At 40.2% G+C, this 16698-nt stretch overlaps 1 protein-coding gene across 5 annotated transcripts in view; it reads right to left on the bottom strand.

Moving 5' to 3' along the window:
• rufy2 (RUN and FYVE domain containing 2) overlaps positions 1–16698 on the bottom strand; it is a 19383-nt gene extending 2685 nt beyond the window's left edge. Inside the window, exons 1-19 of one of the 5 annotated variants that reach the window (XM_079338984.1) lie at positions 16678–16698; positions 15920–16237; positions 11255–11428; positions 10959–11076; positions 9449–9550; positions 9047–9170; positions 8376–8440; positions 8208–8273; positions 7574–7643; positions 7229–7330; positions 6996–7130; positions 6810–6902; positions 6132–6206; positions 5957–6054; positions 1311–1430; positions 965–1094; positions 740–834; positions 334–382; positions 111–191 (exon numbers count right to left, since the gene is read on the bottom strand). In XM_079338984.1, coding sequence (XP_079195110.1) covers positions 111–191; positions 334–382; positions 740–834; positions 965–1094; positions 1311–1430; positions 5957–6054; positions 6132–6206; positions 6810–6902; positions 6996–7130; positions 7229–7330; positions 7574–7643; positions 8208–8273; positions 8376–8440; positions 9047–9170; positions 9449–9550; positions 10959–11076; positions 11255–11428; positions 15920–15995 — 1773 coding nt within the window. In that variant the 5' untranslated portion in view covers positions 15996–16237; positions 16678–16698. Of the gene's footprint in view, positions 1–110; positions 192–333; positions 383–739; positions 835–964; positions 1095–1310; positions 1431–2402; positions 3798–5956; positions 6055–6131; positions 6207–6809; positions 6903–6995; positions 7131–7228; positions 7331–7573; positions 7644–8207; positions 8274–8375; positions 8441–9046; positions 9171–9448; positions 9551–10958; positions 11077–11254; positions 11429–13765; positions 14456–15919; positions 16238–16677 lie in introns of those variants that run through there. The other 4 variants (XM_079338985.1, XM_079338982.1, XM_079338983.1 and 1 more) reach the window with 4 other exon arrangements.

Raw genomic sequence — 16698 nt, 5'->3', positions numbered from 1 at the left:
TTAAACTTAACTACAATTGCTTTTGCTCAGCTTTTACATTGTCAATCAGTCTTTATTTGTGACAAACTTCCTCAGAACCATTTTTTTCCCCCATCTCTACATGTTCTGACCTTTCGTCTTGAGATGGAGAACTCCTTCTCACAGAGCTTGCAGTGGCTTGCCTCCTTGTCCTTTAACCAAACCTGACCCCCCTGAAACAACATCACACCCTAACTTTACATTTTAGACTCCACAAAACAGACATACAGGATTTTATTTGTGTTCTTGATCCTTGTCTAGAGGACGCTTAACCTCTAGGTTTTTTTGCATCTCTGTAACTCACTGTCACGTTACCTGAAGAGCTTTGTTTGCTTCTTTGATGTCCTCAATCTTCAGTTTGGATCTTATGACAAAACAATAAGACAGAGCTCAGTGAGGGGGAACAAATCAAATCTACCACCACAGACCATCAATCAATCGTTTCCCTTTGAGTCAGAATAACGTTGAACACATGATTTAGTGTTTGGGTTTCATGGAGTCGGGTTATGTGCTTTATGATGTATCTGAATCAAACATGTCCAGAGACCCTATGACAACACTTCCAAGGTCCGTGATTCTAAGATAATACATTTATGAAAAAACAACTCTACTTAGCATGTTTTGTTTAAAGACTTTTCATCTTTCCAAAAAACAGGTCGGGCAGTGACAGTTAAACTAAGTGCAGTTCGGGGGAAGACATTTTGAGCTAAAGCGCACATACTCGCTTAGTTTGGAGCCAAGTTCCTCGAGTGCTTGTTCTTGGTCCTCACAGATCGATTTCAGCTGAATGTTTTCATCTTGCAGGCGATGGAACTCCTAATAAAAAGACGAGGTTAAAAACAAAACACAAAGAACAGAAAAACCGCATTTAGATCGAATTAGACCTCAGCGTGAACAGACTCAAATAAATAGATGTATTTGATGTCATTTGCCTCGTCCCTCCAACCTTTTTCAGTCCGTTGATCTGCAGCGCCTCTGTGCTCAGCTGAGACACCGTGTCTCTCTCTCTTTCCAGATCATTTTGTAATGTCTGCCTCCACTCCCTCTCTATCTTTAGGTCTGTCTCCAGCTGCTGGCTACAGATATGCACATACAATAACCAGCAACACAAACAAAGGAATCACACAGAGACAGAGAAAAGGGATAAAATGAGCAAGAGAGTGAAGGACTACTGTAATAAACACAGTTCAAACACTTTACAGCTGCTCAACATGAAGTGTTCATGTTAGTGTGAGCACAGATCTGGCAGTCAGTCTGTGTGGGGATGCTTTTTTGGGGTTTTTTTTGCTTACAGTTGCCGCTCTCTGTGTTCGATCTGCCGCTGCAGGCTGTCCGCCTTGTTGGCGAAGTCCAACTTGAAGCGTCTGGTTCCCTCCTCTGCCGAGCCGCGGTGCCTCTCTGCCTCCTGTAATCTGCACCATTATAACCAGGGACAAACTCAGGACCATGGAGAGAAAAAACTGGGGGGGAGAGTGGGTGACGGAGGGAGAGTGTGAAAAGAACAGAGGAGGATGGATTGATGTCTAAATGGGAGGGATGTTTCTGTTTGTGGACATGGAGGATTGAAGACTGGGGATAAATAAAGGATAGCACAAGAGAGTAAAACTTAAAAGAGAGGGGAGATCGAAACACAATCGGAACTAATACAAGCAGGTAATGACTTTAAATAAATGTGATGATGAAACAATGAAGGTAACAACTGCCTTAAAGACGCAGAATGACAAGAAAAACACGGTGCCGTACATACTTATATCATTCTGAATTTGAAAAGTATGGAAATGGTAATGATTCATCCAGTAGGCTGCAGGCAGGAAACTTTAGCTACAGCACATATCTGGACGTCAGGAATTATGACTCTGTTAAGTCATGCAATAAAAAGTCCCCTTGGACTCTGAACACTGCAACAAACTCACGCCACACCCAACCATCTCAAAACATCTACCTTTATTGATCACGGTGGTAAAAGACAGTAGTTGTGAGGTTCTAACAGCTTCACTGAGAGTTTCTTCTTCTACAAACTGAGAGGAGTGACAGTACTATGAGCTTGGATTTAGGATGAGTGCAATGGCTGCCTCCTTATCATCTATAACAAGAGTCAACAAAAGATGAGACGTTACACATTCAAATTCCCATGACAGAAGCTCCAGAGGTTTACATCTGTGTGACTACAGTTCTTTACGCTTGGTTTGGCTGCGTCTGATCTTCAGGAACGAAGCGTGCGAGATAAACTGAGGCTGCTGGTCCCGAAGAGATGTTTTTATTGACTTCAACTTGACTCAACAGTAATTCTTTTAGCTTATGTGAATCTCCAGGAGGATGAAGAGCAAGAAGGATGAGGGCTGTTTCTGGAAACCCCCCCCCTTTTTTTGTTTTTGTTTTACAGTACAGACTATTGCATGTAACCTCCTCCTCTAGTATTGTGTCTACAGCATCTTTACTACTGTTTGCTAACAATTTCACAAATTCATGTTGATGACATAAAGGATGAAATGTTTACAATCTCTTTGAACAAAAGCCTGATTTCTAATGCAACAAGTTTCATCACAGCCAGCCAGAAGCAGGTCAGGAAGTGCATCACATGCAGAGAAAAACTGGCAACACATTTAAAGCCTGAGGACTGCACAAGCAAACTCCTCTCTGACTGATCGTGTGCAGTGAGGGGCTGACAGTGGGCAATCAGGCAGGGAAAGCTAGTCTGCTAGTCTCATGTTCCTGCACGTACTTTAGACATAAAGCAAATCCTCCATGGACAGAATTGATCATTTTATTATAATTGCCCTATTTTGACAAGCACTCTTAGACTTTCAAAAGTCATTCGACCTTTGAAACGACTCAGAAGCGTTGTAAGGGAAACTCTTACAAGTTTAGAGTGCACCGTCTTACATTTTATGCACTTTTAGTGACTTTAGTGATTGCAAAATAAATGTATTTGCTCCTTGATTATTTTAGGGGCTGTTGCGATCATCTTGGTCAAAGTCACAGATTTACACAAGGAGAAATCTTGCTATTTAAAAAATAAATAAATGAATAAAAAAAGTTAAGCATTTAACCCAATAAAGTTTGTCCCTGTGTTCACATGTTGAATTTAAACTTACCTTTAAAAAAGGCTTCACTATAATCTCATGTTCTCATGTTGAACAATAACAAATACCCAATGATTACACCCTAAACAGTCAACTATATTACTGTCAGTGTTAGAGCATATAAACTGACGACTTGACACAGGTAGAGTAGTGGTAGTATATATATAGGAACGGGTGTGTGCATCATCAGCATGTGAAGAAATGATTCTCTGGTTAGGTCAAAATGTGTTTGTTTTTTTTCACTATCGATTAAAGTCAACTGATGTAATATATTTCTCTGAGCAGCAAATCAAAATGTTGACAGTAAACATGTCTTTGTTTTCCAGCAGCAGGTCTGTGGAGGGTTTAACTGAAGATCTTAAAACATGTTGGAGTGCTCTCTGTAAATGACAGCACTCTGCTGATGATGATCATGTCTCAGTCACTAAACCCTGCGTTGAAGTTTCACCTGATTCTCTGGCTGCTCTCTCACCTACAGTTTGAATATTGTGTGCAAACAAAAACAGGAATGTTCCTTTAAGTTAAGTCCGTTTATTTGTAAGGTCTTTAGTAATCGCGTGTCTGCTTGTGTGCGCGCGCGTTCGTCCTCAGAAGGAGATGTCCTTGACTAGCTTGTACTGGTGCTCTGTGTCTGTGCTGGCACACTTAACAAATGACATAGCAAGCGTTCTGGTCTGACTGAGCAAATCCTTATCACTGCAAAGGGAGGGCAGGGGGAAACCAAGGGGGAGTGACGAAACGAGGAGGTTTCAAGGGGGAAATGAAGAATGGATGATTGGATGGATGGTAAAAAAGAGACGAACATGAGGGAGGAAAGAAAGGAAGGAAGAAAGGATGTCAATACATCAGCAATCTAGGGTGTTCCTGGTTACACTGAACTCCTACAGTGAATTTTAACATCACAAGCACAGCAGTAAGAATAAGTAAAAGGCATGAAGTCACAGAAATCTGCTCTCAGGCTCCCACTGTAATCAGATTTCTTCAGTCTGGGTTTTATTTCCCTCGACAGTTAAAGTATGAGTGATGAGAAGAGATGAGAGGAAGCAGGAAGAATAACGTGGACAGAAGTATGAGTAAATCTGGAGCAGATAAAAAGGTGGTATTTTAAGAGGCAGCGTGTGCAAAGGACCAGACTACAAAACACAACATTTAACCGAAAGTTTTCTGCAGTTTTTGACCACTTTGATTTGCGACTACAACAACACAACAACTTCCACTTAAACAAGTGTAACCAAAGGTCTAAGTTCTACCACTCTAAACAAAACCTTCAAAGCAGGGGGAAAAAAACAACAACTTACACAACCAATCACAAATAGGATGGGAAATATAAACCAATGGAAGAGGGGAGGGGAGGAAGATGAACCATGTTGGCTTGTAAACAATGAGGCGAGGAGGGATCATAAAGCATCACTTCACCAGAAGATTTCATCATGCCTGATGCAGATTTGGAACATAGACGTGAAGAGAATTACTAACATAGCATGCATGAAAATATCTTGAAATATTTATTACAAGTGAGAAGTTAGGATGCAGAATTTCCCCATGGAAAATGTTGGACAACACCTGATGTGTCTCAACTTGTTTTAATCAACCCTGTTGATATGTGGTGGCCTAAACATAAGCGTGAATTATATATCATGCTAATTGTTTTTATTTTATTATTTTGCTCTGAGTTAAAGGCAGGATTGGTCATTTTCTCCAGACACACTTTTTAAGATTTGGGTTGAAATTGTCTTAAAGTCCTGACAGACATTCATAATTCATCTGTAGCAGTTGTAAGCCTGTAAAAACTTCGACCATTATCTGCCACAAGGTACCAATCGTTGTCCCTGCTCCTTCTCTACCTCATGCATGCACTCAAAGCATGAGCTGAGGTCCACTTCTGGACCACAGAGGGGAGGGGGAGGGTGCAGACAAAGCACTGAGTTTTTGAAAATGACCAACCCTGCCTTTAGCCTCGTGTCGCAGAAATGCTTTCAAGTTCAACATGAATCACTGCGCTTCTATTTGATCAGGGAAAGGATAAGATTGAGCTATTTTAAATTCTTATAAAACATCAAAGGTCAGGATTGCTGCGTGGGTCCTCGATCAAGCTGAACTGCAAACAGGGGCTCTTAGGGGTTTCACGTTGAAACGCGTCGGTCTGCCACACGTTTTAGATTTTACCTGTAGCTATGAGTCAATAAAGACGTTTTAACTTTTGTAATAGAACAGAGTGCCTTGGATACTTTTCTGTGAGTTTGTCTACTTTACTCTTCAGAGGACTTATTTCACTGAAGTGATCAAACATGTACGTTCAGTGTTGAGGTAGCCATCGAAAAAACAGATCACAAAAGACAGGCTTCTACCAACTGTTTAAAGAAACCAATCAATATGAATAGAAGATGCCATCGCAGACAAAAACACAATAATATTATTTTAATTTGGATTGTTGGATGATGATAATCATGTCCTTTATTTTCCAAGTTTACTCCAGGTCACGTCTGCGCAGCTTCAAATTACACCCTGCAAAAGTCTAAATTCATATGTTACTAGTTCTCTGTTGGAGAGGTGAGAACTCAGAAAGGTTTCAAGACTGATCTAAGCTGAGCTGGCTCAACACTGCGCATCGATTCTAGGTAGGAGGGTGAAGGGGGAGAGAGCGTTCTCCGATGTTTAGAATTCAAACTGCAGAACCCGTTTTAAACTCTTCGTGTCAAAGTTTCATTTTGCTTCTTTAACAAGGGCACTTCTGTAAGTCGTTGAACTAGAAAGGAGCCTTTTGTGTAGATTGAAAGAGGGGCTGAGGAGGAACATAGAAAAAGGGATTTTCCAGTTTATGTCCGTGTGTGCCTTTCACAGGCGGTGTATCTCACCTCTGCTCCAGCTGCTTCATGGTGGCAGTGATCTGATTGGTCTTCTCCTCCAGACGAGTGATCACATTGTTCTTCTTCTTCATCTCCTCATCCGATGACTAGCAAAGGAGAACGAATGGCTGTGATAAATCCGAATAATCTACACAGAGTATGTAGTGTATGTGCGTGTTTGTACCTGCATCTTCTGGTACATCTCTACGTTGATAGCTTTGACTTCATCCAGTTGGTGTCTCAGTCCGATCAGTGTGTCCTGTTGATGTAACGCAAACATTTCCATTCGGCTCTCATACTCAAACCATCATGTGACAGATTCTAGTATTATAGTCTTGTTAGTCACATTTAAAGCTAAATCCCATCAAGGAGCTCAAACATATTTAAAACATACTGTAATGATGCAGCGTTTGGGTGTCATACGCTGCATACAGCCGATCCCCTGATGTTTTTATGTAATGTCCCCAGCAGCCTTCACACAAGCTGCCTTGATGCTGCTTCTCACAGCTTAGCTCCAAAAGTCGGCTGCTAGTGTTTAAGCAGCAGTGTTCACACATTCGTGCAGAGGGGCCGATCACTGGCAGGGCTGCCACAGTGACGGGCAGAAGTGGGCAAGGTATTACTGCTGCATGTGAGCATGAACAGACTGGTGCTTTATTAGAATGTGAGAATCATCACATGCTCCCTCACTGTGATGGTCATACATTTCAAGAGCAAACACATCATTTATGTATACATTTAAATATTCTCCTTTTCCAACAATGTTTCCACCAAACCTTACTGCAGTCATTTTAAAATCATATATAATAATTTACAATGATTTATAAGCGTTAATGATTAAAGAATATATTTTAGCACTAACCTGTTTTTCATGAATATCTTTCTCCAGTAGTTTCATAGCCAGCTCCATTTCCTGTTTCATGGACACCTGGACCACCAACTCATTCTCCACGTCCTTAACAAAAAAAAGACAATACATGATTTGGATGTTTATGACCTGTTACTATGATGTCATCACGTGTATGAGTAAGCATATTGATTCACACACAAACAGCGTCGGTCCGACCTGTCGGAGCTGACACTCCTCCTTCAGTTGCCTTTGGGCCTCATTGTACATCTCATCCAAACCCTGACGAGACTGTCTGTATGTGTCTCTCTCCACAGACACGTCACCTTGGGTCACCTGGATACATCCCAACAATAAGAAGACCTGTCATGCATACGCTTTATCAGCCCGAGCTCAAAGTAACTGTTGAAAACAAATGTTTTCTGTCTGTGTACCTCTAACTGTTGTTGTGTCTTCATCTGGATGAGGCTGTTTTCACTCCTCAGCTGCTGGTTCTCCTCCTGTAGTTTGATGATGTTGTTCTTGGCTATGGCTAACTGCCAAACACAACAAAAAAAAAAAAAAAAAACCCAGAATCAACGATTGATAATATGAAAGGTTTATATGAAGGTATTTGTATATTTCTGTGAAACACACCATGCAAGAGCATCAATATTGAATTATAAAGGCACATAGCTGGTGATGTAGAGATTCTTATGAAATTCTCAGGTTAATGTGATGACTTTTAACATCTCAATGTCGCAAACCTAATGTACAGATGTTATGAGTTTGAGTCTCACCTCCTCAATGAGCTTAGAGTTAGACTTCTCTAAAGAGTCCACTCTACCTTGAAGACCATGAACTGTGGAGCTAATCACACAGAGACAAAAAAAACAACAACTTATCATCATGGTACATGTTATAGGTTTGTTTACAACAACGGATTCAAGAACTAGCTTGTTTTAAGCTATCCTAGCTGCATTCTCTACATCTGTGCTGCCATTTAAATCACAGAGAATCACCAGAATTATTAAAATAGTTTGTGAGGAATGGAAATTTAAAAGAGGAAATGTGACACACTGTCTGTGTTTTTGTGAATCTGTCTGTGGGGACAGACATGCACTTCTAAAACAACATATTGTTTTTATTGTGTTAATATTTTTTATTTGACTTTAGTACCTGCAAATAAAGTTATTATTATTATTAATAAACTCACTGAACACTGGACCTATTTCATGTGTAATGACACGTTCAGCCTTTTGTTAGGTGCATCATGGCACTCCTTAAACGTCAGACAATCAACAGATATCAATTGATTGAGTGCTAGAAATATATGAACTTATCAGAGAGTAAAAGTACCACAACACTGTCATAACTGGAAGTCATATATTCACACAAGTCTATTTCAATAACCAAAAAAAACAAACATCTTACTTAAGTTGCCGGTTCAGCTCCTCCACATAGTTCTTCTGATCCAAGATGGATGCTATCTGGCTATTCCTGTAGCCATGGAAACAGTCATATAACAAGTTCTACGTGAGATTGGGAGGCCTCAGACAACCAGTGGATTAACTAACATGGATGGACAATAAAAGATCTTACCTCTCTTCACTCCTGTAATCATCGATGTCATTCTTCAAGTACATGGAGAAATCAATTACCCCAACCTGAAACAAAAAATAAACTAATGAAGCTGAAATGTCTCTAAAGAGGAAACGTGCTTGAAATAAACATTTCCACAAAAACACAGTGTTTTCATTTCTTTTATCATCTTAGCTTCAAGGGTGGAAGCAGACTTTACTGAGGTTACTCAGTAAAGTACCTCAGCCACACAGAGTCAGGTGTGAGAGCAGTCTGTTTGAGTTAGAATAAAACTGTGTTTGCAGTGTGGAAAAAGTCTCTGCCCATTGAGTTAATATATGACACTAGTGTCTGCTCTCTAACTGCTTAAAGCAGAGACAAAGTGACCAAACAACAATCCAGTCTTGTCTGCATTTTTTCTTCCTCATACTAGAGTCGGTTTCTTTTCAATGGACTTGTGGCCACAGGAAGTAGATGTATATCTTTCATTGTTGAAGAGTGTGTACAAATTACTTATCTTATTAGTATTATGTATTTGGAAGATGTGATCCAATCAAAGTGGGAAAAAAAACATTGGAAAATGTTGTCATGCCAACTCATGTCATAGTTAATCCATATGAAGCTATATTTAAAGAGCAGATGTCCTTATTTTCATGTGTCTGGGTGACAAACAGTAACAGAGCAGTGCTCACCTGAGAGTCCAGGTCCTCGCCTTTGACACACAGATTAGCATCGATCACGTTCAGACCGACCAGCAGTCCTACGATTACTGCTCCCTCCTCTTCCAGCATCAGCGCTGAATTCTCATAGAAATCACTGTAGAGGAGACACAAGAGGAGCTCGACTACTGAAGGGATCAGCTTTAGTTGGCTCTGTAATGTCGTTGTTCTGAGTGTGAAGTATAAGTGGAGTAAGTACAAGGTTTCCCTTGATTACATGAAACTATGAAACTTTAAACATGAGTTACATTATTGGGTTTGTTGCGGGGTTGTGTTCTGTGTGTGTGTGTGTGTGTGTGTGTCACCATGTGTATAAACAACATGTGTGTGTGTGTGTGTGTGTGTGCGTGCGTGCGTGCGTGTGTGTGTGTGTACCTTAGCAGGTCTTTTCTGGTGATGAGAAGTCGAAGGTAGTCAGCGAGCCGTTTCTGCATTAGAGCGAGACGCAACCAAGCTCTGGCCCTGCCTAAAGGAGTCCTGACACACACACACACACACACACACACACACACACACACACACACACACACACACACACACACACACACACACACACACACACACACACACACACACACACACACACACACACACACACACACACACACACACACACACACACACACACACACACACACACGATGAGATTGCATGCTTGGGAGGTTTTTGAAAGTTTTTCAGATCTCTGATAATAAACAGAGTGATCTTCAGCTTCTTCTTTTGTTGAAGTTCCTGAAATGTTCGGTGTTCCTGCTGTTTGTTTCAGTTAACAAATAAATAACTGTTCCTTTTTTCAAGACTCTGATCTATCTACAGTAACTTTAACATGTTTCATTTCACCTCTGTGTGCATTTCAGAAACTCTAACTGCACTGAAAAAACGTTCTTAATGCAGCATCTGATTCTGAAGAGAACAAATAACTTCACTGTGTGTACTGAGAACACTGCTCTGCTACATGTCTGTTAGTCTGAGTCAGCACAACCAGAGGAAACACACTCTGTTCTCCCTCTGAAACAGCACAACTGTTTCCTATGTTGCTGGATCAGACAAGACCTGAATATTATTCACTCTTGATTCCCCTTTGGAAGTGTGCTGCTGTGCAGTGACTAAATAACGGAATAGCATGAAAAGTTCAAATATGATCACTCCCACAGAGAACGATCAACACTCATCCTGTATGTGTTCCTCTAAACTTTAGTAAGTTACGATGAAACACAACTGCTTGTTGTCCCACTGAGGTGGGAATCACACAAAACAATATGGTACAATAGAATACAAAACGTGGCGTTCAGCAACGATTATGTCCCAATCCAGCGATTCTTCTGTGACTGATATGTTGCATGTGTAGAATTGATGTATTCCTGCATGTGTCAGATTCATCTCTTATCACGCTAACCATTCGACATCCTTTTACTTTTGCCTGATACAAACTTAGTGTCGTCTCCTTCCTCATCTTTCATCCTGCTGTCCTGCAGTTTTCTTTCTTATACTGATATTTGACACAGTGATTAGATAATAGTATCACAAGAGTCAGGGCGAGGATATATGGCTGTATTGATATTTTGTCCAAACCAGAATAGGTTAACTTTATTTAAAAAAAAAAAAAAAAAAAAGGGTTTTATTAAACTGGCGAATTAAACAGTTTGAACACAGTCCTGCGTACCACCTGTCTGTTATAGAAGTAACAAAGAAAGTCCAAAGAAAAGTAGGATGTGGAGAAAATGTGACAAGACAGAAGTGAGAGCACAGTAAAAGAAAAGTGAAGTGAAAGTACATCACTCAGGTACTAAACCGCTCTGGCTCACGTCACATGCTCATGTTAAAGATACAAACATGTCAGTGTACGTGGTTCATGTTGGTGTGTGTTCATAAATGTGCTCCTCACTTTAGTCCGGGCAGGTCTCGTACAGAGGCGGAGATCTCCGCTGCTTCAGGACACAGTTTCTCCACCAGCTCCAGAGGACCCCACAGAGACTTGTTAAAGCCCAGAAAGGACTTCTTCACTGCAGAGAGGAAGAGGAGAGACACGGTCAGACACACACTGGGGAGAGGAAATCTAGGAATGACATCTTTTATTAAGGAGGCTTCATACAAACACACTGCAGCTTGGACACAGAATATCAATAAGGTGGAAGATTGCAGATATATTCCCACCAGCACAGCAGTCATTCTCTCTCTCACCTCGGAGGCCATGTTTAAGACAGTGCTCCATGACGACAAAGAACTGCTGCAGAGGTGGGTAGTCTGAATCCAGTGTCCGTCCAAAGCTCAGAGCGGACTCGATCAGCCCTTTGATACTCAGCTTGGCCATGTTCAGCAGGTTGGCTCTCTCCATGGCCATGGGGTCTCGCATGGCTGCAGCGGGAAACAGAAAAAGCACCAACACTTCCTTTAAGTAAACAAAAGAAAATACCCACCTGATCTGAAGCATGCACACCTGTTTGAATTACTCAAGAGTAAGAATCATGTTCAGTAGACCTCTTTCTTTGACACGTTCAATAAGCACAGGTTGCTTCAAAACAAACCACAACACTTCAAATATGCTGAATGCTAACGCCACTACATGACCAAAGCTTGTATCAAGCTAGTCATTAAACAGTCAATATGTACTCGTGAAAAAACTGAGACTCAGCATCTCTGTCTGTGACATAAACAACTAAACCTGCCAGCTGAATTTAGCAGGTCAGTATAGAAGAGAAAGTTTAATTATAAAGCACACAGGTAAGCTTAATGTGCTTTAAAGTGGTGATAAACACATGGTAATACAAGAGACAAAAAGCTGTCTCCACAATCATGAATTTGATACAGTAATCAAATAAGAACAAAAGAAAACAACAAAAGACAAACACATACCCTCACAAAGAGTTACTATGTGTATGCTTTAGAGAAAATAAGGTTTTGAGTTAAGCTTTAAATATAGAGACGGTTGTGATGATGAACAGTTTGTTGCAGACAGAGGGACAGTAAGTAACGGCCCCGTCTCCGGACTTTGATCTGATTCTTGGTATGACTGGCAGACCTTCACTTGATGTCACGAGGTCCCTGGTGGTGTTGGAGTGTGTGAGCAGAAGCATCCAGTGATTTCTAAAGGTGATTCAGTGTTGTACAGGTAGCTAATGAGAGTGTTTTGAGGACTGCAGTAATATGATCACACTTTCCCGTACGTGTTAGGACTCTGGCTGCTGAATTTTAAATGAATTGAAGTCTTCCTATAGATTGTTTGGATACTCCTGCATACATAGTAGTTTAACCTGGTTGAGATGAATGCATGGACTCATTTCTCTGTAAAGTGTTCTTTAACTGGTAAAATGCTGTGTTTGGTAATGTTGGAGTGGAGATATGATTTTCAAAGCCAAGGTCTGAGTCTAAAACAATGCCACGATTTCTGGCCTGCTCCCTGTACTTCATAGAATTGAATGTAAGGTGACGTCTTCTGAGTTTTTGGACCAAAAATGAGTAATCGTGTATAGTGTGTGTGTTGAGTTTTTAAAAGTTTCTGAGCATCCAGGAGTTGATATCTTAATCTGTACTTTTATCAATAGTGCTAACGTGATTATTATCAAAAACGTGTTTACAATGAGAACTTTAGTGGGATGCAAGTCCTTTAACAAGCTTCAAAACTGTATCGTCACACTTTTGAATCTGGAGATGAATAGAATAAATTATGCAGCCACTCATTATTATATAGTTTGAAACATTGAGAGATATGTGTCTTGTTGAAACATTAGAGATATAATAACATAACTGAACAGAACAATATAAAAAATATTCTTGTTTGTTTTGTTTTTTTTAAACTAATTATTAAGCATCCCCGTTGGATCGATTCCCTGAAACAGTTGTTAACTTTTTAAAATGATACTGAGTGTGAGACACACAAGCTTCTGGGAATACTGACAGAGAGACAAAGAGAGACAAAAGCTTGTTGTTCAACAGGAAATCAATCAGGATTCATTTGTCAATCACATTTCCAAATCTTGAGCATCAATTTAAATGCTTTAATGCTGCTAGGTTGTGTATAGGCTGCAGTTATTTAAAAATGGTGTTGTTGTTTTTGTTTATTTTTTATTTTGAATAAACAAAACATCTGATTATTTTGTCTTTTGATGGCTGTGATTCTAACAATAGTGTGACATTGTACAAAACGATTGATGAATTAGGATATAATGACTGACAAAGTAAAGATGTTGGGGTTTTTTTGGGGTTTTTTTTTTTAAAACATAGGTGAAGCCCCAATTCAATATCTTGCAAAGTTTCTGACTTGAATTGCCAGCGCACAAAAAGTCCCTCTAAAAACCAGACACCAGTGTTTTAGTAGGGTTTTGTTTTTTTTGGTGAAGTGCACCATGTGATGCTTCAGGCAGTGAAGCTGACAGAGGAGGGTGTATATAGCATCAAAGCATGAGGGCAGCAAGGATCTATGAAAAATCAATTCGCCACACAGACAGAGGATGGTGAGGTAATGCAGCTGGATGCAAAAGAGAGAAGAGATGAAGCTACCACATCAACACACAGCAGCTGAGACTCTGACCCATTTAGCAACATCCGATTGTTTTGGAGCGCCTCTCGTCGTCGATGTGAGGATCCTGATCAACTCAGAGCTGCTAAATATTAACCAGAAGAACCCCATTGACACACACTTCTCCACTCCCTGCATGAATCTGAGCCCTCACTGAGCTGACGATAACACCCTACCTTGGACGGTCCAGTCCCCGGGCAGAGAAGTTCTGTGCTCCGACACTTTGGGCAGGACGTGAATGCTCCCTGAAATGGTCTCGGATGCTTTTCTGGCCAAAGCGAAGATAGGAGCCTGCCATCGCCCATCTCCTCCACCTCCTCCTCCTCTAATAGTGCTGCTACTATTAGCTTTATCTCCCACAGCAGATTTCTCCTCCTGCAGCCTCAAGATGCCAAACACCTGAGCTTTCTCCTTGCTGCTGCTGTCCGCTTCAGACAGAGCCAGATCGTGGTCTGCGGACGATGCCATGTTCACGTACCTCTCAGACGATCACAGCTCGAAGCGAAAACAACCAGACTCATGCGGGTTGCTAACAGTTAGCGAGTACCGATCACCCGGTGAACATTACGACAACCGGAGCAGAAAATTACCTGCGTTAAAAAAGCTCTGACAGGTCTGGCGAGTGTCAAAACAAAGCCAGTGTTGTATCGGTCGAAATGAAAACGTACGCATCCGTCTGCATGGTGACAGGGAGGAGGACAGCTATTAAAACCAGTCTTTTGACGTACACCACGGTGAACTATGATAGATTTGTTTACACCCAGCAGACCTAAAAGACTGTTCAGCTTCTAGTCGTTCCGCTGCACCCTCTGGAGGGGCGGTGTCAAAAGGCTCACAAGACTCACAAAAGGAGCACTACGTAATGATTTGAGGGGCTGCCATGTTGTGCACGTGCCGCCCCCTGCTGGCTGCCTCTCACACTACTAGGCCTAAATATTTTACTGACAAAGGTAATAAATATTCAACACTTCAGTGCTTATCTTTTGTCATTTTAATCTATTTCAAAACGGTTCAGAGGAAAATATTGTACATTATTTGACATGATTTTGAACATGTCAAACATCTAAACATTGATGTATTTATGTATGTTGACAGGAACAGTGTACAGCATAATACCAGAGTTAGCTAAATTAATTTACATCAGTAATCCAGGAGGCAGAGACAATGTCTTTGTTAAGAAACAAAACATACACTAACAGCTACACCACAATACACAACAACTGAACACTGGCATTAAATTAACCCTCAGTGAAATTCACAAATTATATTTAAACAGTAATAGACTAACGGCAATTCACTTTACTACACAAAAACAGCTGTACCACAACATATATCAGCAAAACAACACATCAACAGTGCCATAATAACATATCAATACGCTACATTATCAAACAAAGTTCATGAAACACCATGTGTTTATGTGTGTCGAGAACACGATTGATGATGATGATTTTATCTCAAAATTACAGCAAAGCTACAGCACTCTCTGATTTCACTGGAGTTACAAAACTGTGTAGTTCTAATAGAGACGGCTGATTTGCCAAACTCAGATGATCTGTGATGTTCACTTATAAACTTTGGACTCATGAGCTCAGTATTTTCAAAATCCTTCCTAATGCCATGTTTGGAATGAATTATGTTTCCCCAGGAGAGGAAACAATTACAGAGGGAATACCAAAAGCTTTAGTAAAGACCTGAACTGGCTTTGGAAAACCAAATAAAGGTTACTCTCGATAATTTCCTATATTTTTCAGTTTCTTGTTTGGAAAATGTAATAAAATTGTATGTACGGTAATTTCTTTAAATGCTTTTTTAAAAAAAAAATAATGATCATTTATAATTAAACGATCAGCCTAAACCCAAAGGTGTTCCGTTTACCATCAATGATGATTAATCTGTAAACATTAAACTTTGTCAAAGCTGGAAGTAATGGATTTGTGACATTGTGACAAGTAATGGTTCAACTCTATTAAAAATGATTTGAGAGTATGAACATTCATATTTCAACAAGTTTATCAACACATGAATGCTTCAGATCAACTATTGAAGTCATGGATTAAGTTTGTCAGTCTTTAGGTTCACTCCCTGATTAATTTGGTGACTTCATCTATTCATCTCTTCATCTATCTATGTGTTATTTAAAGCTTCATTAAATCATAGGTCCTCTTTTATTGACTTTTACAATAATCCAGTTTAATAGTGAAATGATGTTATGAAAGTTTTGTTTGAGGCTGTTTTAGGTTATGTATGAAATAAGGCGTCAGGTTGAGTTGATAGGATTTTTCATCGTATAATAGAATTATTCATTCAGAAAGTGCTTTCCTACCTACCTTGGCTGTAGGCTAGTCGCTCCATACTCTCGCTGTGAGTGATGCCCCAGCGGTGGAGACTCTGTGGGGAGTACATGGTGAGTAGGACCCTCCTCTGTCCACTGCTCTGTTACAATGATCCTTGAGTCCTGAAGAGGCTCGCTGTGGTCTGGTTTCTGTTGAGCTGGTGCCACACAGTCAAATTTCTCAGATTCCCTGGTAGAAGTGGATCATCCCTTCAGTTAGGTCAGGTTTGGCGACAGTGTCAGAATGTGTGTTGGATATCTGCAGAGATCCTCTGGATGGATTTGGACCAAACAGATAGAGCAGACTGAACTGCTGAGACACAGGGACAGCAAAAAACTGTGCAAAAATAACTATAGGGCCTGACACCCTATATTGTGTAAAATGGAAAATATTTCTAAATGAGCAGCCCACTCGATGTTCTCAAAAATTGCTCTTGACTCACTTTTACTTTGTAAGGCATGTCCTGGTACAATGAATTTGAATGGGAATAACAAAATAACTCTTGATTCTAGTAATAAGCTGACAATTGCCCAAAAATTTAAACTTAGTAGTAAACTGTATGTAATCTCCGTTGCAGAGCAGTAAAACACCACTCACTCAAACACCACAGTATCAGATCATTACTGTCATGAATAATGTAAGATGTTCTTCCTTAATAAAATATAATAAATCTTGATTTCATGTAAACAAAATAGGGAGATTAGTCACAATCAAATACTTCTCTTTTTAAAGCAAATAGACATTTTTCTTACCTTTTTCTGGGGGCATGAGCT

Source organism: Symphodus melops, assembly GCF_947650265.1.
Source record: "Symphodus melops genome assembly, chromosome: 3".
In the NCBI taxonomy this organism is placed as follows: Eukaryota; Metazoa; Chordata; class Actinopteri; order Labriformes; family Labridae; genus Symphodus; species Symphodus melops.
This window is presented reverse-complemented; position numbering and strand designations above follow the sequence as displayed.